The sequence below is a fragment of the Parasteatoda tepidariorum genome, chromosome 3 (assembly GCF_043381705.1).
Source record: "Parasteatoda tepidariorum isolate YZ-2023 chromosome 3, CAS_Ptep_4.0, whole genome shotgun sequence".
NCBI lineage: Eukaryota > Metazoa > Arthropoda > Arachnida > Araneae > Theridiidae > Parasteatoda > Parasteatoda tepidariorum.
This window is the reverse complement of record NC_092206.1, coordinates 85,084,952-85,108,999: the sequence shown is the minus strand read 5'-3', so window position 1 is coordinate 85,108,999 and position 24,048 is coordinate 85,084,952. Positions and strand designations below refer to the sequence as shown.

At 27.2% G+C, this 24,048-nt stretch overlaps 2 protein-coding genes across 3 annotated transcripts in view; one reads left to right on the top strand and one right to left on the bottom strand.

Moving 5' to 3' along the window:
- Window positions 1-1,462: 1,462 nt before the first annotated feature.
- LOC107436842 (protein inscuteable homolog) lies at window positions 1,463-6,499 on the top strand. Its single transcript, XM_016048657.3, has 7 exons — window positions 1,463-1,619; window positions 2,297-2,990; window positions 3,101-3,341; window positions 3,450-3,678; window positions 4,083-4,208; window positions 4,509-4,680; window positions 5,538-6,499. Exons 1-7 carry the CDS (start codon window positions 1,584-1,586, stop codon window positions 5,696-5,698), a joined length of 1,659 nt encoding a protein of 552 aa, XP_015904143.2. The 5' UTR covers window positions 1,463-1,583; the 3' UTR covers window positions 5,699-6,499.
- Window positions 6,500-7,686: 1,187 nt separating this feature from the next.
- Window positions 7,687-24,048, bottom strand: part of LOC107436840 (Protein associated with topo II related - 1) — a 36,661-nt gene continuing 20,299 nt past the window's right edge. For both annotated transcript variants that reach the window (XM_043047409.2, XM_043047410.2), the window contains exons 10-17: window positions 23,819-23,900; window positions 22,818-22,877; window positions 19,886-20,060; window positions 18,295-18,415; window positions 16,285-16,664; window positions 15,212-15,448; window positions 12,316-12,407; window positions 7,687-10,085 (exon numbers count right to left, since the gene is read on the bottom strand). In XM_043047409.2, coding sequence (XP_042903343.1) covers window positions 9,884-10,085; window positions 12,316-12,407; window positions 15,212-15,448; window positions 16,285-16,664; window positions 18,295-18,415; window positions 19,886-20,060; window positions 22,818-22,877; window positions 23,819-23,900 — 1,349 coding nt within the window. In that variant the 3' untranslated portion in view covers window positions 7,687-9,883. The remainder of the gene's footprint in view (window positions 10,086-12,315; window positions 12,408-15,211; window positions 15,449-16,284; window positions 16,665-18,294; window positions 18,416-19,885; window positions 20,061-22,817; window positions 22,878-23,818; window positions 23,901-24,048) is intronic.

Sequence of the window (24,048 nt, the reverse complement as noted above, 5' to 3'; positions counted from 1 at the left end):
GTTAAGTTTCTGACTTAAGCAAAAAATTTATGAATTTTAAGGCATGATTTTTAAGCAAATTGAATAATGAAGTTTGAGGTCATTGAAGTTTAAATATTTTTGTCATAACTAGTGTAAAATTATTTTGTGGGAAATCATAATTTTTTTTAAATAGAATAACTTTTGCATAAATTTACATAAATATAAAATGTGAATATATTATGTTTCATTGTTTTTTTTCCACCACCTATTCCGTTAACACATGACTTTATTAAACTCTCCATTTTGGGGCTTTTGAATAGACAAGTTAACTTCGAGCATGCATAGATTTCAGCACTCCACTTTATGAGCATATTATTACTTCTTTAACTTTACTATTATTGCTTTTATTTTTAGCGATTTGAGATTGTTGAGATAGATTGCTTAAAAACTACTAACTGCAGTTTAACTTTACTATTTCTAGCTTTACTATTACTTAATTATTTCTAATAGCAGTTTAACTTAACTATTTTTTTCTTCTTATTGTTTAGTTAACAGTCTTTAACTTTATTATTACTTTACTTTTTATTTTCACCGGCAGATAATAAAGAGATGGATTGCTTAAAAACCACCAACTGCAGTTCATTGCAAATGTAAATCTCTAATAATTTTTCGAGACAGATTTTGCAAATAGTATAAAATTTTCAAAGCAGTTTTTCAATAAGAACTTTAATTTTAAATAAATTAATATTCCATTGTAACTGTTTAAATAATTAATCTTAGAGAATACATAGATGACTAGGAGACTCAGCTTTTAGTTCGCTTGCTTCGCAATCATGTTTGTTTTTATACACAGACACAGATTGTTACATGAAAACTAAAATTCATTTGATTTAACGGTTAAATCTGAAATCCAAACTTGAAACAACTCAGTTTCACGTCCCTTTCCCAAATTAATCAGAAATTTTTTTTTGGAAGCGCCCTAAAATAACCCAGAAAATATAAACAAAAAATTTATCAATTTCCAAAAAGAACACAATTCCAATTCACTCCGCAATCCATAAATTCAAGATAAAAATATCCCGAGACGGAAAAATCCAAACCTTTTTTCTTATCTTTCATAAGTTCATCAAATCATTTTTTTCGAAAAAAACTTAAGACAGTAAGGAAAGAGAGTAAAAAGTAACAAAAAAAAGAACACCATTCATCGTTTCCCCCTTTAATTTTTTACACAAATTGAAAGACGCAAAACGTGCTGCATGCCGAAAGATGCACCCAAGAAAACATCTGCCTTCATCAGTCCCGAGGAGCGGAAATTCATCCTCATCCTCTTTCTACAGACACGATGCTGGCTTTCTTCCCCCCTCCCCTTAATCTTCACAACCTATTCATGATAGCAGCAGGCCACGCGCCGTATGTTTGCAATCATTCAGGCAGGACGCGTGGCCTGGTAGGCAGATGGCACGCGCCACATGTCACTTCTGAATAGAAAGAGGCAGGGCCTTACGCGTGGCCCTCTCTTATAAATACGGGATGAAGATCCGAGAGCAGCATAACAATTTATTCTCAGTTCGATCAAGTTCTCTCTCTCTCTCTTATTTGGATTACACATTGTGCCTATTGCTATGGGACAGCACGGTAGTTGCATACAAGGACAACCTGTAAGTAATTATTCGAATTTGTTTATATTTATTAAAGATTAAGCTTTTATATGTGACGTTTTAAAATTTAGATTAATATTTAGACTGAGTATAAGCATTGAACTGATTTAACTTATTTCAAACTAGTTTAGAGTATATTTTGTTTATTCAAATTGTTTTTTAGGAGAGATTGTTGATAATCATTTGAAAATCAAAGAGAATGAGTTATAAGCATTGATTGAATTTATTTTAACTAATTAAATTTAAATACTAAACATAGTTTGTTTTTAAAGAAAAATGCATTACATTAATATAATAAAATGAGTTATATTACATAAGAAAATCAAAACAAGATATATGTTAACAATAATTAAATTGAAACCATAACTCTAGCCTTGCTAGTATTTTCTCCCACTTTTTAGTTGCAAGTAAAAATTTATTTTCCGTTTCGCAACATAAATTTTTAATTAAAGCTGAAGCATCTAATATTTCTATAATGTGTGTTCACACATTTTATAATTTCAAATTATATGAAAATATTTTACTTTTAGAAAGAAAGTCTTTTTAGGTTTTTAATTATTATAATTATTTCTTTTATAACTCTAAGGAATCAAAATATTGTTCTTAATTAAACTATATCTTAAAATAAAAATTATACCTTCACAAATTTAAAATTTTTTTCTTCTTCTACTTTTTAGGATTGGGTTGGACCTTATCAAAAAGCCTCTACCAAAAAAGATGAAATTGAACTTTATGACCACATCAGAAAGCTCACTACTGGTACCACCAGTGCTAAAGATTTACAAGAATTTGAACATTTTCTTAAAACCAAGATCAATCCAACATGTCCGCAACACGGATCCAAAGCATCCTCCCACAGCAGTTCTAAGCAATCATCATCATCCAGAAGTTCCACTCTCTCAAACCATAGTAAACTAGAAGAACTTTTCCATAAAGAAAGTGTTTGCAAAGATATTAACTTTAACCAAAGCCAAGTAGACACAAAGCCGACCAGCATCAAACCTATGATTGTTCCAAAGAGTACCTGTGTAGTCCATGGCAAAGCAAAAGCAGAAGTTAAACCACAAAGGACACCATGCAAAGTTCACGGTCACCAAAATGTTGGACAATTAAACCTGAAAGTAGTTGATAAAGATGTAAAACCTTTTACCTCAGAAGTACCACAATTACCTCCTTCTTATAAATTCCCGCCACAAGTGAATATTTTACCTCAGGAAGATGACTTCAAGCCTAATTATCAAGAATTTTCTGATGAAGACTCAGCAGTTAGTACCTTTTCTTGCCCTGATTTCATTACTAACCTGATGCTATCATCTGATGAATTACAAAAAGTTGATATCCTAGCATCTGTTGGAGTTCAGTCAGCCAAAGGTAAATATAATTTTTTTTTTGCTAATTTTTTCCTACAAAATATTTATGATGTTAAAATGTTCTATTTTTGATAAAAACTAACTAACAGAATTTTATTAAATCTTTTTCAGAAACAATCCAGACGTTGGAAGACAGAGCTGAAAGCATAGTCGAGACCTTCGGAGTAGTTCTGAAACATCTAGAGCATGGCGATTGGTCAACTTTTTGTATCAGTACCAGCAGACTGTGTGAGGACATTAAAAAAGTGATGAAAGATTACAAGCTTCACTCTGATACCAAGGATCCAGAGTCTATTACAATCAAAAATAGTGTGACAGAGGGTCTTAATCAGCTAACAACACATATCTTGAGGTAATTATTTAATTCCGTTGATTTTTTATAAATCAAAATGAAATATACTTATACATGTTTTTGCACACATTTTTGCCTTTTTATTTAACATCATGTTTCTTTTTACAGTTTGAATCATGTATCATCGTTTGAATCAAAGCACAAAGTACTTTTGCCATCGTTTAAAGTTTTGGGAGAAGTTCTACATGAAATGATGGAATTCCTCATCACCAAAGAAATTAGAGTCCTCATCGACTGCTTGCAGACTGAAGGAAACAATTCCTCTCTTAGAATGGCAACATGTGCTCTAGCTGAAATGTGTTTATCTGGAGGTCTAATGAGCAAATTAGTAGTTAAGGTAAATAGTATTCAAATATATTATTCAGTACCCAATATTCATAACTAATTTAGCATGCAATTAAATAATTTGTGTTATAAGATTATTATATTTATTTAATAGTAAAAAAAAGAAATTTTACTTCAACCATAATTTAACAACAAAAAGTTTACCAATTGAAAGATCTTTTATATTAGTTATAATACTAAATACAAATAATTGTGTACAAAAATTTCAATTTTTAATACCATATAAAAATATTTTTTCTAGTTAATTATTTTTTTTTAGACAGTTAAAAGATTTTTTAAAAAATTGAATCTTTGAATAAACTAAAACTTTTATAACTGACCTACATTTTAATTATAAGACTTTAAGAAAACAGGTTTAACTTCTTGTTATATTTATGATTTTATTATCTTTTTCAGGCTGGAGCTATTTCCCCACTACTCAATGTGTGTAAGGTTCGCAAATGTCAATATTTACGTCCACTTGCATTACGTACTTTGACTGTCATCTGTTCTTCCCAGAGTTCTCTAGAAGAATTTGAAAAAGTAAGCATTAACTTTGATATGTATAAGCTTTACTAAAGAAAAATAATCTAAAGAAAATATTACTTTAAAATAATTAATACTGAAAAACTCACTAACTGAAAGCATTTTATCATTGCTTTTAATAGTATTTAATTCAATCAAAAGATTATTCTTTTAAAATTTACTAATCCAATGTTTCAAATAAATGCTCACTTCAATCAGAAACTAAAATTTTTTTAATGATTTTTTACTTAAAATTATTTTATTAAGATGCATATTGGTTAACAAATGTAATAATTGTAATTTCTTTTTTTTCTCAAGGAATTGGGAATGAATGTTATAAAGACTCTGTTGTCAGAAGAAAGTGAAGAAAAAGTATTGTGTGAAGCTGTTGGTCTTCTGGCTCAAGTATTAAAACAATGGACTGAAAGCAAATGCTCTTTGGAAAGCAAGATGGGGAAAGATATGGAACCAATAGTTCATAACTTAACTGGTAAGTTTACTTTCTACTGAACAATACGAGCTTTCACCCTTATTATATTCTAAATATGCTTATTTAACTATAATAATGATTTTAATTACATATTTATCAACTTAATAACTACAGATATTTATTAGATTTAAAACAAATTTTTGTCATGTTTAATTTAATAAAATGAATCTAAAATTCAATCATAAAAATATTTAATAGACTTTTATTATAAATAAAATTACTATAAAATGAAATTTGGAAATGATAAAAACATAAATGTTAAGTTTTTTTTTATTAAACTAAATATTTTTTAAAAAAGGCTAGTAACTGTTAAATAATGTAGTATTAATATTAAATAACAAAAATGGTAACCTAATGTTTACAAATTATTTTAAAACCTAACAGTAAACACTAAGTTTAAAGTGAAGAAGAAAAAAAATTTAAACAATAGAAAAATAATTGGATTTACAAGACAATCAAAAAGATTTTATAACAGCAGTGAAGAATCTTTAATTAAGAGCTATCATAAATTATTAATACAGAAGTTAGATAAATGTCACAAAATAAATCTTAGAATAACAAAAATATGCATTTTGGTTAAATACCCCTTCAATATTTTGTAAACTTTCTCATATTGAGATGTATTTTATTTAGGATTTTTGTGAGAGAGCAATTCATGTCTAAGTTTAATTTAATCAAGTATTATATATATAAATACATTTAATCAGAACATTAAAATTAGCCTCGGTTGATTCAATGCATAAACTAACACCAAACAAAAAATTAATGCCAGATAATTTAGAACATTAACCTTATAAGCTTTATGAAAAAATATGATTGTTTTTGTGATTTACTAAATTCGTAATTTTCCTTTTTAGGAACCTGCAAAAAAGCTCTTTCTCCAGAGATGTTTCTGCTTTCAGCCGCCTGCCTAGCTACGCTTTCACCCTTCAGTGCTTTTGCCAGAGAATGGTTACAACTTCATGCTCATGAAATGCGATTACTAGCGAGCAACAGCAAACAAGAGAGCTATGTTTAAAAGGGTTTGGAATCCTGACATCAGTAGTCATTCATGTCTTTCAAGTGTAATTACTAGTCAATATCAAAATCATTAGACACTCATGATTTTTGGAACCTCTTCATCTGTACATTTATGCATCAAAAAGCTATTTAGCAATTTCAAGCAGGGAATTATGGATCTATCACTGTGCAGCATCTGTATATAAACACATCAACAAAAAAAACTTTTTATCATATGCAGAGCATTGCTTTGAACTATTCCGTCCCACCTTTATATCTTCCTATTTGTTGGAAATTATCTGTGCTTCATCGATTTTATGCAGCAAATTACAAACTTTTTATTTTTCCCACTTTAATAAATGAATTTGTTAAAAAAATTGAATGTTATTGCATTTAAAAATAATGCACATGTATTCAAGCAATGTCTAAAATTTTGATACGCAAAATTTTAAAAACTTTGGATGAGTCATTACGATAGTCTTTTATAAACTGTTGAATTTTGCAAATATGATCTGCAATATAAATTGAATATGCTTGTGCTTTCAGATTTTACTAGTCTATTCTGTGTTTGTTGACAATGCATGTATTTTTACAAATTGATTTTGCAACATTTATTTTATTTTGAAATGTATTTTATAAATTATATTAGCTTTTTCTTTCTAAAAATTGAACATTCAGCTAGCCTGACCAAAGTTTAATTGCTACTGCAAATATTATATCACTGTAATGTGTGTATAGCACAACAGTTTAAAGCTGTACATAAAATTGTTATATTTTTATATATTTTATACTAATACAATAAAATATTTTTATTATTCAATTATTTTTCTAATATCTTATTTACAAGAAATACAACTTATATTCTCAAAATAAAATTTTCAAAACTAACTATTTTGGAAGCAAATAAAATTTATATTAATTTAAATTTAAAACGTTCTCATAATCTTACTAGCTTATTATATGGAACATGAATTTACTATTGTATAGTAGTACATACTTAAGTGATTTTTGACAACAATTTAAAAAGAAGAACAAAGCATAAAAAGCAAGTAAGTGAATTAAAATATTATTGGAAACTTATGAATTCAAAATAAAATTAATCAAATTAAAATGGAATGAGCATGTAGTTTATAGAACAAAATATTTTGTAAAAATAAATTAAAAAGTTTGTCATACAAGCAAGAGAAATTGTGGAAATCTAACAAAATAATTCTATATATTATAATATAATATATATATTATAATAATTATATTATAAATTCTACTATAATTCTATATATTAAAATAATCAAAATTTAAGAGATTATTAAAGAAATATTTTTTCCATATTTAAAAATGCAGATAAGTTATGGATACACTTCATTTTATTAAAGTTAATATCTATAAATTTTATATTAATATCTATAAATATTTACTAAACAATATGAAATAAACACAATGAAGAAGAGGGGGGAATCAGTTATTTAGAAAAAACAGAGCATTTAAATTCGAATTTAAGAGTTTTCTACAAGTGAGAATCCAATTTTTTTAAAAAGTAGGGCGTCAATTAGCCTGATCAGTTGGGATCAAAACTGTTCCGGATAATTAGAAAACTTTAAAAAACGCTAACAGAATGTTTTTAACTAACTAAGTAACTTCCCTTTACACTTTTTTCAGGCTTAGGATTGGCAATCATAGTAATGCCTACATAACAAATAGCATGTGTAAAAGTTTTAATCTTTTAAAATTTTATTAGAAAGTACTTACAACCCACCTTAAAACTAGGCAGAAAGAACGTTCTTTTCAAAGTCACCAAGGGACAAAAGAAACCATTTTTCAACCTCTTTCAGATCTTTCAAAAAACGAAAAGCACTTGCACTATATTTATTTTTTTATTGAAGGAGTTGGAAAAACAAATTGGTCCTTGAACAATCTGGAACACTGCCACTCCATTGATGTTTTGAATTAAATTTTAAATGTTAAAACAATTTTTATAATTAGAGAGAAAAAAATTAAATAAACATCTAATAAAGAGAAATAAAATTTATTTGGTTAAAATAAAACATCTATTTGTGAAACATGTATCAAAAACAATTAACAAAATGAACACACATCTTAGTAACTAAAGATTTCTTTTTATCTACAGGATGCATAAAAAAAACATTTATACCATTCACTTAATAATTTAGCAGGATAAACAATATAACTACATAACAGTGCTCATCTGACTAAATGCCATTAAATTAAAAAAAGAAAATAAAACAATTATCACAAAAGAAAATTCCATTTCTCAAAACTTTTGTAACATTTGACAAATTAAATACCAGATTTATATTGCTAATATAGAAATAGAAAATATTCTTTTGTACTTAATACCAATGACTTGGTCTGGAATTCAAAAACAATATCACTTTCATGTTTGAAATCTATTTACTTTCTTGATATCATGTTTTTTGTAACTGACACTGTTACCGCTCTTAATCTGAATTTTTAAAAGAAAAATAACTATATACTAAAATAACTTTTAAACCAAATTTAAAGAATAATAATAAAAAATATATATTTATTTCTATTGATGCAACTACTTGTCGCTTAATAATAGAAATTACTATTATTTATTCACCAGTAACTAAAATATACAGGTTTAACACTAATACATGCATCACATTTAAATGTATGTTTTCAATTGAAAAGGATGAGGAAAAAACTAAAAAGAAGCCCTGCTTTAACATAAACCTTACAGGGTAGTGGTCAAAACCCAATGACCAATTAATTCAAAAGCACCCATTAATGCTTAAGGCAACATACTAAGCAACAAAGTACACCTTTGCCATAAAGTTCAAAATCTATTATTCAAGCGATAAATTGAAGAAAAAAAAACACTATTAGAAAGAAATGTGAAAATATTGAAGGTATAGAATTGCATTCATCAATCAGCTTAAAAGAGATGCAAGTCTTACAAAAAATGTAAAGTTTTATCTAGAATAATCAAATAATTTTATTTAACATGCACACATAAATTAAAGGTGTAGAATACTGTGGGCCGAAAAAGTCAAAAGTATCTAAAATAATTTTTTAGCGGTAGAGTGAAAAAGTTGCCAACTACCATTATAAAGCATACAGAATCTTTTTATTCCGAATAGATATCTGTTTACCCGCGAAGTGAAAGCTAAGAAAATTAAAGCTAAAAATGCTTAAAATTAAAAGTCATAAAAACAAATTTGGTTCATCAGTTTGCAGTAGCGCATACAAGATAACCTGATTAAACAATTTCTTAGAAACATAAATGCAAAATTTCATGAATTATTAATGAATATATTCAATTGATTTAACCACACCAGATTATATATATTAAACAACTGGAAAAACCTGAAGTGGAAAAGCAGATTTATCAGCTTGTAGTAGTGCATAAAGGCTTACCTTTTCATAAAAATATAAACTTTAGAATTATTAGTGAATATCTTCAACTGCTATTAATATACTTCGAAAACCTGAAGTGGAAAAACAGCGTTAATTTATCAGCTTGCAGCAGTGCATAAAGGCTTACCATTTTGTAAAAATATAAATACTAAATTTTAGAATTATTAGTAAATATTTTCAACGGCCTTACCTACACCAGATTTCTGATATTATATAATCATCCGGATATTAAATTTCGGAAAATTGCATGTAGATTGCTAACAACTTAAGCAGTTTAACATTACTTATTTATTTAAAAATGAGCTTTTAATATCCATGATACAGAGCTGCTGCTGTAGCAGACTATTATTAACTCGTAATTCAAAATTTTTTTACACACATTGTAATTTGGAAATGTTAGCTTTGTATAACAAAAAGACAATTAACAAAATATGTGATTTTTTTTTCTTTTTTAATTTTATGCTCAAGTCTAATTTTACAACTTTTGGTCAATTTAGGTCAAAGATAACACCAATTTAGAATTATAAAATTTTGTAATGATGGTAGTTAACAACTTTTCTGCACTACCACGAAAAGCTTTAAGATCCGTCGACTATTTCGACCCACTCTTGTAAACCATTTAATTCTGTATTAAAGAAGAAAAAAAGAGGGAAGGCTATGTTTGGCAATTTACTGCAATTGGAAGTAAAAAGAAACTTGATATTTATGATGAAACACAGAATTTAACATTGCAATTTAAGGATGATTGAAAAACAGTAGACAACACTTTTTCTTCTCTGATGTGATCAATCTATAAAAACTTTTGTCATACAGTTTTGTTTGAGACTCCATTTTGACATTCATTGTTAAGAATTGCCAGTTTTTCTTTGAGCACACTATATTTTTCGTTGTCCACATCAAATCTTTGAATAAGACCTAATAAATTTACACAAGAGATTCCTGGAGGGGATATGCCAGTATTTGGCAGCAGGCAAAGGCAATCGACTAAACTTATAACAATTTTTGACCTGGAAAAAAAACAAGAATTATAATAGAAATATTAATGAGTAACAATTTAAGAACAAAAAAAGAAATACTAAGGGTGAAAAAGATTATTCATTGTTATTTTAATCAATTCTGCATATTGATACAGCTATTTCGAGTAAATAGGCAGCGGTGCATTAGTATCTAAAAGTTAAATCATCACTATTTGCTGTGTGTGGTGATTTTATTTTTCTGATTTAATATAATTAAAAATAAATGCTTCAAAAAAAAATATTTTAAAATCACAAACCTATATCAGATAATTTCTGAAAAATGTTTTTTTCCCCCTCATTTTAACACTTTTTTTTAATATTAATATATGGTGCGATAAGAGTTTTTTTATTGACATCGGGCTGCATGACTAACTTACAAATATGGTTACGAATTCCGATTTGTAACATAATTTAAAAATTAAATCAGTAACAAAATAATGATTAAATAATATTCCTCTATTCACTTATCTATATTTTCTTGGTAAGTATTTTATTCCAAATTGTCTCGAGATCTAAAAATAACCTATTTTTATTCCATACATAAATCCAATTTCTAAAGTCACTTTTCATTTATTGCTCAAAACTTATTATATTGATGCCTTCAACTGAGAAAAATATCCCAAGATAAATATTTAAAGTCATTTAATTAATTTTGTAAATACAAATAAGAAACATTTAAGCATGGTTTAAGAGAAATGCTGAACTGTTTGCTCTTTGGTTAAAAGTTTTTAGCACTTTGAAGTCCATATATGTCCTTCTGAAAGAATTATTTCAGGCATTCTGTAACAAACCTCTCTAGCACTAATATCTTTCTGCAAGATATTTTTAATTATAAATATGCATGTTCAGGGGTGATTGTAAGCCCAACTCAAAAATCCTGAAAATTTCTTGAGTAAAATAATTATTTCAAAAAATTTATGTCTTTATAAATTTAAATCAATGATATTTTCAAAACATGAAATTCTAAATGAATTATATGCAGCATAATTTAAATGAATAATTATGTGTAAGTTTACGTTTATCTCTAATCACATTTATTATTCTACCAAAAAAATATTTACAAATGAGAGATACCAAGCATAAATTCTAGTTCTAATATTTTTAAATAAAATATATAAGAATTTTTATACATAAATGTGATTGATGAACTTCCTCACAAACTTAAGTTTCATGTATAAATCACATTTAAAGAAAATAAAACAATAATTAAGTTCAGAAATTGGGCCAAAAGTCAGAAGAATCTCATGCCTAGATGTATGCTTTCCTTCATTAAATAAACCTAACTTGAAAAAATTTATTGCGAATGTATGACACTTCCAGAATTTTATTTCTTGGCACATTAATAGAATGCAACAAATCATGGCGAAAAAAAATGAAATTGCTGGGTATGTAATGATTATCGAAAATTTTAGAAGAGTACAGTGTTTTTACTGGAAAGTACTATATGCATAAAAAAGTACTTCTGCCTTCCTAGCAATTAAAAGTGGCAAAATGTCAACATTTCTTCCATTTCAACTAGAAAGCAGGTTTTTATTTTCAAGTAAAGAAATTAGCTGGTCTTTTCCTGTTCTTAATATTTTAGAGAAAAATCTTCCTAGGAACTAAAATAAATCTGGACAGTGAAAGATATCTCAAGACATTCTCATTCAAGATAATAATTCATTAAATAAAAGTATATGATTAAAAAACCCACAGAGGTTAAGAAATGAAATGTTTTAAATTTGAGACTGAAATGCTTTTCTTATCTGGTCAACTTATTAGCTGCTGACCACTGAAGCGCTAATTAGAAACAGTGTTTCCAGTGATTTTTTTTACAGTACAAATTGCACCAGGATTTATGAAACTAAATAATTTTTAGTTTGATAGATGAAAATTATAGAAATTTTTTTTTTTTCAAAATTATTGTTTTTAAAGTTTAGATAGACCTTTATGAAAGGTCCAATGAAGTAGTTAAGAGCTTTGAAGCTTAGATATTTTTAGAAGGGTCCTTTTTTAAGACTTGGACATGGTCAAGATACCTTAAGGAAGGTGAATTTGTTTTTAGATAGGTCCCTGTCTGCACTAAAATATTTTTGACTTGTTTTTGTTTGGAATTTAATCTTTCTTACTACTCCATTCAATTAAAAAAAAATTGCATAAAAGATATGGCTAAACAAACAAAACCATATTAAAATAATAAATTTTTTTAAAGATAAAGTGATAACAAATCAAAATTTCTCACCATTTGGTATGAATATCTGTACCAACAGAATTCAGCGAAGAATAAAGCTCTTCTGCTCTCATCAAGATTTTGCATATCACAGATGATCCCAACTATGAGAATAAAAAATAACTCACATTACTAAAACTCAAAGACTTCTTCTTCTTATAAGGGAAATAAGTTTATTGTTGGTATATCTTTTCAAAAGCTAAAAGGTATACTAATATTATGCAGAGAAAAAATTTGATTTCATCTAATTGTCAATGCATCAAAATTTAATACCTTATTACTGACTACTTAATATTTTTGGGTAATAAATAAAAATAATTGTTGCCTTACCGAATTTTATGTAATCAAAAAACTGCAATCCTATACATGTTTTCATAACATGTTTAAATCTAGAAACTTTGAACTTATATTGATATGTGATCACGAACTTCTGATGCATTAAATTTAGAAACATTTTATTTAAATGTACATTACAATGAAGGTAAATACAAATCTAAAAAATTAATATGCTATTTGCAGTTTTGAAAAGAAAAATTGATGTTTTTTAAGATTATAACAGTTGACTAACACTTTCATGAATGAAATATAAACCTGCAACAGAAATACAACCTAACCAAAAAGGCCAGCAAATAAATATAAAATTAGTTGCTCTTTTTTTACTTTTTAGTAACAATGATAAATTTGTACAGCCTTTTAAAATGTTTTTTTACAGAAATACTTCTTACTAAAACTTATTCAAGACACATAAATAAAAAGACAAAATAATATGATTTGAAACAAAAAGTGACCCTTTCAACAAGGTTAATCAACTTATATTATCCCTTCTGTTAAAGCATGTATTGCAAAAATATGTAATATACCAAGAAAAACAAGTTTGTTTTATTATTTAGTTCAAGGAGGAATCATTTCCTCTTAGGTACTTATACAATGTTTGACATTTAAACTAAAGATACACTTGTAACTGGACATATCGGTTTATATCAGGGGTGTCAAATTCGTGCCCCGAGGTGAACATTTTTGTGGTCCAATCAATATATCCGAAGAAAAGTAAAAATAAAATAGAAATGTGAATTAGAAACGAAACTAGCATATAAAATTATAATATACGTCATTTATAAACTATATGGATCATTTTAAATTGTCCGCTGGGAAATTTAAAATTCTAATTGGCTGAAATGGAGTCCGTTTCACACTAAGCTATCAATTAATTAGACAGTACATAATCAGGTTTATCCTATTATAGCAAGGTAAGTTGGTTATCTTGTTCCATGGTTCTCAATCAATTCTGGGATTTGAAACAAAAAATATGTAAGTTTTTACAAACTATAAATCAAGATACAAGCTTGCTCTCCGATCAAATATGGTTGCAAGATTTATTTTTTATGGTTGATATAACCAAACACTTACCCGACTTAAATTTATTGTTACGAGGCAAGGATCAGTTCATTACGAAGATGTTTGACATAATTAAAAAAGCATTCAAATGTAAACTATTTCTTTGGGAGAGGCAACAGAAAAATGAAGATTTAACGCACTTCCAAATGTGCAACAAGAACAAATCTAGTTTAGATGATACTGCATCGTATCAAAAATACGCAGTTAGAACAGAATTTGAAACAAGGTTTAAAGATTTTAATTTTTTGGAAGACAAATTTCATTTGCTTTCTTTGATTTTCTCAATAAATATAGACTCAGTACCCAGTTATATGCAAATGGAAGTGATTGAGAATCAGTGCAACTCAAATTTGAAAGCAAAATTCATTGAAGTGGGTGTGCCTAAATTTCACGAATATTTACCAGCATGGTTTGAAAATACTCGCAAATTCGCATATGAAATTATTTTAAAGTTTGGAAGTACTTATCAGAGAGAGCAATTATTTTCTGTCATGAATGGAAATAAATCTCCTGTCCGAAACCGTATTCATAACGCTCACGTTGGGTCAATTTTGAAAGTTGTCTCGGCCAATAAAATTTCTCCCGAAATAGAAAAGATAAAAGCAGAAAAGAGATGCCAAGTATCAGGACGTAAACAATAATTTAACTTTNGTTAAGCATTGTTTATTTGGCCCAAGTTAGCTTTTGAGTTTGACACCCCTGGTTTATATGTATGAACAAATTAAAATAAATAAATAAATAGAACAAATTTGGATTAAAAAAATTCAAACAGTATTTTGAGAAAAAAGGAACATTTTATTCATTTATTTATTGTAAGTTTTGTACCATTATTATTAAAAATTAGGGATTCATAGAAAATGCCAATAATGGAAAATATGTGACAATTGTGGCAGTCGGTGTAAATTGAAGTAGATGGAGAAAACAGGATAAAACTTTTATTTTGTTGCAGACCTCGAGGTGCAAAACAAAAATAATATTGTTAACTAAGTGACATTTCAAGTAAATTAATAAATTTTGCATAAGATAAACAAGGACAGGCCATGGGGGGGGGGATAAATCCCACTGGACTTGTTTAATCAATGTAAAAATCAAAAATATTTAATCAACCCTGCATAGTGCAGGAAATCCATTATAGGCCACTGCCAAAAGAAAAACAACATCATACTATTTCAGGTCAATTAAATAATTTGGTTGAAGATTTAAGACCAAAAATTTATGAATAATTGATGTCTAATGTGGTTAAAGAAAGGTTAAAAATAAATTTTTATGCTCAGTTGCATGTAAAAAAAAATTTGTTAGAGATTTATATTTAAAAAAAAAAGTTAGCTGTTATTTTATTAAGGATAGAAATATTTGCATTATAAAATTGAATCAAAATTAATTAACTGATTTATTTATGTAAAGAGGAATTAGGAAGAATTAAATTTATAAAATAACTTTGAAAGGTAGGAAATATGTAACGTCTAAAATGGCTTCATAATGCCCTAAATCAGTGATATAAATATCTACTCACTTTGTATTTTAAAATAGTGGCTAAGCTGCTTTTGTCTATTTTTGTAATGTGCTCTTCTGAAAACAATTCTTTATCTAATGCTTCCATTAATTTAACCATGTAAGAGAGATTATCAAGTTTTGTGATTAAGTCCAAAATCACGTCCATATTTTGAATCAAGATGTGGTCATTTTGGTCTTTTTTAAGAACTAGAGGTAAGCAATGGAACAATTTGAGAAGACAGTGCAGTTGTTGCTCCTATAAGCAAAAAAAAAAAGAAAAGAAAAAAGAATTAATAATCAAGAAGTAAAAAGAAAAAAAGAATTTTAACTGTTAAAAATGAAGATAATTTACTTTTTATGTTTATTTTGTTACACATTATATTATGTTTTCGGAATTGCAATGGCATGAAACGATGCCACAACTTACATTTTTACACAATTTAAGTTTTTCAAAACTTTTAAATTTTCTTCTTCTTCATCTTAAGCAATTTTAACATTGAAACCAAGCCTGTAAACTATACACAAAAATAAATCTGAACTTATTCAGTTTAAATATATTTTGCGCCCATCTAGTAAGTTTAGGTTCTTAGACTAGATTCATTTGGATATTTTTTTAACATAATTTTACTTGAAAATGTAAAACACTGCTTTTTTTTTCATTCACTCATGGTTTAATTGCAAAATTAAGTTTCAATGGTATATTCTTATTATACAAAATTTGTTTCACTTTATTGCATGAAACAAATTATACCAATTATTTCAATATCGTTTATATCTACGTCAATTATCCTTATATCGTTCATATTTATATTAATCATAGTTTCTGTTGTATAAAAAACTTTGTATTTTTATTACAAAGGAGTCAACAGTAAATTGAGGAACACTGGAATTTTCAGATAAGAAAGTTTTGAACATTACAAACAAGAACATTACAAGCGACCCATACATTGTTGTATAACAAAAATTTAACTGATGCGAAAGTATTCTATCAAATGCTTACTTTTAAAAAATTATCACTGGTAATGCAATGATATTCTATATTTTCATTTCATGATTTTAATTAAGACCCAAAAGGCTGAAATGCATACTTACTGGGTTAAATATTTTAAAAACTCTCATTAATAAAGAGCGTCCTTTCCTTACAGTCATAATATGGTGAAAGTTATCATCACAGCCATCATTACACAAGCTATTATAAATATTTTGAGTTAACTTGTCAATATTCAATCTGTGAGGTCCACTGTCAGAAGCGGGTTTTGCAAGAATTCTCCTCTCTTCATCTTCAATTTCTAATAAGTTTGTGTACATCTTCTCAATATCAATCAGGAGACGCCTGTATTTTAAGAGACTTTGATTTGTGACCACCCTGCCTTCTTCATCTTCTAAATTTCTAGTGACCGTAATATCTAACACTTTTCTAGGAAAATTTACACTAACTGCTTGAAGCTTTCCCAATGAACCTTCAAATTGAGCTGAAAATATAAGAAACAGATATTCAAATTTAGGGAACCAATTTTGAAAGGAAGAATATGTACAGGCAAGTGCGACAAATATCCAATGCCTACTTTCTCTTTGTGAGTTTAGGATAAAATATTTATACTGCTTTAATGATCAAACTTTAAAGGAAGGTTGAAATGAACAGCAAAAGAAAAACTTTCATATAAGACGCATAAACAAAGAATAATAGTGTAAGTGTTTAAAAAAAAAACACTTGAAGATAAATAATTCTGATCTTCTTTTACCATAAAAATCTATTATTTCCAAAAATCTAATTTTAACACTTGCTAAAGTACATGCGATAAAATTTCTAACACAATAAAAAACATGATAAACAAAATTAATAGAAAGGTCTCACACAGCTTTAACTAGTCCCTGAACAGAACTATTAATTTTGAAATATTTTCTCACTGAGATCTTAAATTTATAATAAATAACAAAGCTTTTTGTTAACTTAATAATTCTAAATCAGATACTGTAACATTAAAAGGAAATGCTGGCTAATTCTCAAAAGCACTAATACTAAGAGAATACAGGCGAACCAAACACTATAGCCACAAATTCCAAAGAGATTTTGATATCAAACATAAAATATAGTTTAGTGACTGTGTAAATATTTTTAAATTATTTGTATTTTATGCCCTCTAACATAATTGTATATCTAGTAATGTCCTCTTCATCAACAGCCCTGCTTAATAACTTTCTAACTCTTATGATTATTAATATGTTGGAAGGAAAATCTTTTTTCTAAGTATGTTTGGTAAGTAGCTCTAACCATAAAGGTCAAATGACAACTCTCATTTTGGTACATACATTTCACAATAAATCACTAAAAGAGCAAAAAACTCTCAATAATTACATGGGTTTTTTCAAAATATTATGAACAGCAGTTGAAAGCTGAGATGATATATTCATCACTCATGTTACAGTAATACTCTCATAATACAGTAAAACCACCATCAATCGTTTCTCAAAGAGACCATTCATTATGAACGATAGATACAGAAAAACGATGCATGTATGACAACATAAAATATCAAACAATGACTTGAATATCTATTAAAGTTAATAAAGACATTAAAAAAAAATAATTATTATGATAACTTATGATAAATAATTAAATTAAGATAATAAAAAATTTAGTTTGAACACCCTTTATTCGTCTGAATGCTAATTGGTTAGAGTCTGTGCAAATTTTTCGTGTTAACAAATTTATAATGTGAGAAAAGAAAAAATATGAGTTTCTTGTGATCTCGCACTGTAGTGAAAACACTACATCATTAGCATGAGCAGTTACTGTTTTTGTTCTCAAAACAAAATAACTGTTGGTAAAATTTCTGAATTTTAAGAATTAATATTATTAATATCATAACAATATCATTTCTGACAGGACCCATAAAACAAGAGGATACAGGCAAGAAAACAAAAGATGCAGAAACAATGAATCGAGGTTTATAGAACAGCTTGTGTTACATTTTTATTAATTTTTGATAAAAATATAATACACTATCTTTATCAAATTTTTAAAATCCCCATTTTGCTTAATAAAATAAAATAGGTAATGTAGAATTTCAAGAAAAAATCTACTCAAGAGACGATACTTACTAGGGACATATGTCCTATTTTCATGCTTAGAAGTCTGAGGAAGAATAAGTTCAGGTGCATCTCCAGCCCCTTTATTTGCACTTTCTGAATATTTCTTTTGACAACGCCTAGCTACTTGCGTCTACAAAAAGAAAAGGCATACATGACAATTTTTACTTAAAGTTATTATAGTCAAGTGTCATATGCGACATTTTCATACCAATTCTGGAGATGTAATATCATCTTTATTAAAAGATATCACATCAAGGGTCAAAAATTTGATCTAAAAACTCTAGATGGCAAGATAATTTACATTTAAAGGCTTACAACTTTACCTAAAATTTCGGTTAAGGAAACAAGGTTCAATTCGCTCTCTTACTAAATTTCTATGGGACACAATGCTTCATGATGTCACGTCTACACAACGTCAAAACACACTACATATTTGCATGAAAATTTGAGGTAAAGGAAGACAAATGGTTTATAGCTAACTCCATTATGTCACAGAAAACAAGGGTTGTAATTATTTAATTGGGTGATTTCTGTGACTAAAACAAAATCTTTAAGAAATGAATCTAAGTTTAAACATAATACGTAAATATCAGAATTTAAATTTAAAGCATATTATTAAATAATATTAAGTATAAATGTACTATATGTGCAGTAATTATATTAAATTATATATAATATATTATTCAATATAATTAAGTATATTATTAAATTTCTAAAACAAAAATTTATTTTAACGATTTATTTTCGATGAATCATAATACACCACAATCAATACATTTTAAGAAAAATAAAAAATAAATAAGTAATTAAACAAATGGAAACATACATTATAAGATGCTACCCAATGTTCTAACTAAGTGTCCCTGTCCCATCCCTGCCTGCCCGTTCATCTCTATAAATACGACCTCTTTCAAAAATAAATACCATCTCTTGACACTGCCTTTTCATTCATATTCCATTAAAAAAATTTATTCACTGTTTACATAATAATTGCACATTGATAAAATCATATGTGTTTAATTCTGATTGCTATTGCAAATATTTACTTTATTCTGATTATTCTCAATCGGTTAAATTTTAATAATTTTCTCTCTTTTACGGGAGGGAGGAAGTTATATTAATAAAAATTTTAAGTGATTTTAAATTCAAAAATTTTTTTTACATGAATACCTTTTAAAAAAAAATGAACCTGTAAATGTTTATTTTCTTATAATTTTCAGTTTAAATTACAGAAAAAGGCTTTCAAGTAGTTTATCAATAATTTTTTTATTTACTTTTTTTTACCTCAATTATTTTTTATAAACTACAAATATTTCTCTCATTGAGAATTACTCTCTGAAAAATACACATAAAATAACATAAGAGAGTAATTTAAAAATTATTGAGGATAAAATTCAGCCATTATTAACGTTACATATTTTGGTAAATTTTTAGGGAGTTAAGTGCCCCTTTCTAAGAAGAAGCACCCAGCCTTTTTTTATTTCTAAAACAGGTGCCCTTTTTTATTTTTAGGATAGAGTGCTTACCTCTATGTTACCTAAAATAAGATTACTTCGTGCATACATTTGGTTGATGTTTATTCAGTAAAAGTAGTACTTACAGTAAAATAATAGTCTTCTACATAAGGGTTTTCAGTTTTGAGAAGCAACAGTTGTATTTTGGTTATCCACTCCTTCTCACGTTGAGTCATCAGTCCAGCATATTCATCTTCATGAGGAGAATTTTGCATATCTTCATAATATTTATTATGATTAATAACAGGAAACTGAAAATGTCTGGAAAAAAAAGAGAATTTTTAAAATCATTCACATAAATTTCACTTTATAATTACTGTTGACCCTACAATGCAACTAACACTACTATCTATTATTGACTATTAGGAATTTATTTGGTGTAAGCAAGCATAAAATAATAACAATGGAAAAATTGCTCTCGATGCTCGAAATAGTTTTAAAAAATGTATTATTTTTAAAGTCAAAGTAATACATTTAAAATATGTTTCTTTTAGAAATGTAGAATTAATGTTATATTTTAATGAACAAATTAAGCCAGTTACTTAATGTTATTACTGGAGTACATCATGGAATAGCAAAAGTTGAATACAGATATGCAAAATAGTTGTGTCCCTAATTAAAACAAAAATTTAAAACACTTGTTACAATCAGTACAATGCATAATCTGTATATTAAATTTGCATTGTTTTACACAATAGCTTTTTACTATTTCCTAGTTGATTACAGGATTTCTCATTGAAAAATGCTTTGCTACACACAAACCAGAATTTAACTATTACCTTCATCTGCACTTTCCAGAATTTATCTTTAAAATATAATTAATGAACTTAAAAAAATTCTATTTAATTAATTTCTTAACTAAAAACATGATACAGTAAGAATTTAAACTTTTGGTTTATTTTAGGTTAGGTTGTATAACTACCATAACTGGCGCTGTTATTTTTAAAAAAATATTTCCTCAAGAAGTTGGAGGAACAGCTTAGAACTGGGTATTGCCGATAAGTCCCGCAATAAAGCTGTTGCAGAATTCAGAGTTGAGGTGGGCCATGATTGCCTGGCGAACCACCTCTGCCGCATCGGCATTCTCGCTGATCCAAATTGTCCGTTATGCTCGAATAATAAACTTATGGACAGAAACCATCTATTGAGATGCTCGGTTCTGCATGGGGACTCTGAGGTGGGGTGCTACTGGAGTGCCCAACATCTGTTAATGAGATAGTGACTTTTTTCTCTTACTTGTTGTTCACCTTTTTGTTCACTATTTTTGTAAGAGTTTGTCATTTTCTTTCGCCATTAGAAATTTAAAAAAGAGTTTTTTTTTTAAATCTTTTATGTTGCAAATAAATACACACCATACACATTAAGTTTGCATTAGTAATTTTTAATGAATTTATGAATTTCAATCACTTTCATGTAATTAATCTTATATTAAGAACAAGATACGGTAAACATTTAAACTTTTGGTTGATTTCAGGTTACTATCCCAATTATCTCTATTGTATAAAAGAAAAAAATACTTATTTTATAGTTCACATTAATTCTGCACTATTAATATTTCAGCACAGAAAATATTTGATCTCTTACTAAACTATATCCAACATAAATAAAATTTTAAATAATAATAAAGCTTATTCGCTAATGGAGTATACATTTCAAAATTTACTTAAACAAGTAATGCTATCTATATTGTTTTATTTATCAAAATAGCAAAAGCTATTACACATTACTATATAAAATCTATAATTTATTCATTATGAAGAAAAAAACTTTTTAAGTAGCAAATTAAAGGCAAAGTTATATTTGTGAGACTAAAATAGTTTAATCTTATACCAAACAATCATTTTATTTCAAGTAACCTTGATAATTAATAATGTCTGATTGTTACTAAATATTTAAAAATAAAAAATCCTTACATTTCTCTTTAGCAAAATTAAATTATAAAATACTTTGAATCTCTTAAAAAGCTGCAAGGAAGTCTAACACAGGTTTCGTAGTGGGTTAACAAAAAAATCAGAACATTTTTTTGAAGCATTAAGGATATATGTACCAGATTACTTTAAAAAAAAAGGTATAATTTGCTCTAGTTAAGTATAATAAAAGCAAATTTAATATCAAATAATAAAAATTGTTATTAATTTCAGGATTACTTTGATTAAGTTTAAACAGTTTCCACTACAATTTTACCATTGGATATTTGAACAACTTGTCCTAGTTTTGGGATCAATGTATACAGAACATTTTTTATAACACTTTTGCATTAAAAAAGTAACCAATATCAACAAGTTAATATTCCCTCAGACCAAAATTTATTTAAATTTACAATCCAGTTCCAGACTTTCCAATTCAAATAATTTTAAAGTACAATTTCAATAACTATAAAATGAAAACACAGTAAATATGCTACTCAATAGTTTCATAAAAAATAGTTTAGGGGATGATCCCTCACCTAACCATTTAAAAATTCTATATGATACGAAAACTATATTGCTGAAGGGAATCTATCATTTTTTAAATCAGATGAAAGAGATGATTTATAATTTTGAAACTACAAAATTTTACCCCACAAGATTGCATTTATTGAAAATAAATAAGCGTATAACCCCTGAATTCATGACCATAAAAATTTGTTACTTCAAAAGTTGTCTTTTTCATAAAATGGCTGGATTTTCAATAAGTTTGCAACAATGAATCTTGCAAGTAATTGTCTGAATCATGCATATAATTAGTGAATGGTCCCCAAGTTCCATTTATCGAGTTATGTGATTTTTACCAGCATTATCCATTAAAATAAAAAGATGTTGAATCAAAAATCCAAATCTTTCTTCCTTCAAATCAATTATTTTAAAATGTGCATTCATATTTGTAGGAAATGGAATGTTCTATACACAAAAAATCAAGAATAAAAACTAAAAATATTTTTCATCAGAAAAATCAAGAATATCAGGACAACTACAAACTCTACTAGCAGCAAAGAAAGAATAAGAAAATCATAATATTTATTCAATTAATAATTCTTACTTATTTAACAAAGGATGTGGGATACTTCTGGGTGGAAAATTCATCAGACTGTGGTTTAAACTAAAATTAAAAATATATCAGCATTATTAAGTTTTAAAAAAAGACTATAATCATAATCTGTCAGAAACTAATATAAATAATATTTTAAAAAGCTACAATTATTATTTTAATTAAAGATGAATTAAAAGCAATATGTTATAATATAAAGCTTACTGTAACTAATGTAAATACTGCTTAAAACATAATTGGAGAAATACATAATTATTAATCTTTTAAAAAATATTATTTTTTCTTCTTTTCCTGTAATTTAACAATGCAACTACATTTGATTAAAAATTATTGTAGCACCTTAAAAATAAACTAACTATTAATTATTCTTATTCATTTAACAAAAGAAATACAAAAAAAATATTTGTTTTACATAAAACTTTTTTTTCACATTAAATATATACGAAGAATTTAAAACAAAATGCTAAACACAAAATTAAAGAGAAACTTTCCAAAATGATATATATCAGAAGAATTTTTACATAAATTTATTTTAGCTTTGCAAACATTTGTGTGGCATAGTTACATAATTAAAAAATATAATTTTTCAGGTGATATTCTTCTGAGAAAATTTTCCCATAAATAAATTTTGCAGTAAACAAAGTGTTCAAAATATTTGTGATACAGGTTCTTAACAAACTCCCTTAGTAAAGCATTATTCAGTCTGCCTTAACAGGCATAGATCAACAGTAACAGGAGAACGAAAATATTGAATCTACAAACATGGTTTGCCTAGATAAAAAGTAATGTAGAGAAATTTTTTTATAACTGCAGCTCAATGTAAATCATAAGCACTGTGTTTGTTAATTTACGATACCTATGTTACAAACATGAATAGGGGGGAAAAAGAAAAATTGAATAAATATCACTTTTAAACAGGTAAAAAGGCATTTTTTTAAAGCATATCTTTTTCATGTCACTAATTTTATTAAAATGAGTTAAATTCAACTTACTTAATATTTGAAGGTGAAAAACCGGGAGGAAGATTTGGCATTGGCGGGCCTCTTAGAGGCATTCGATTGTGCATCAAGCTACCTGTAATATTATTTAAAAAAATCAATGAAACTTATTAACTATATTAGGGGTGCACAACCTTTTTGAGTGAAGGGCCACTCGCACAGCAGGTTGGCTAACAAAGGGCCGCACATGTATTTAGACATGTTAATGACAAATGTAATAATGT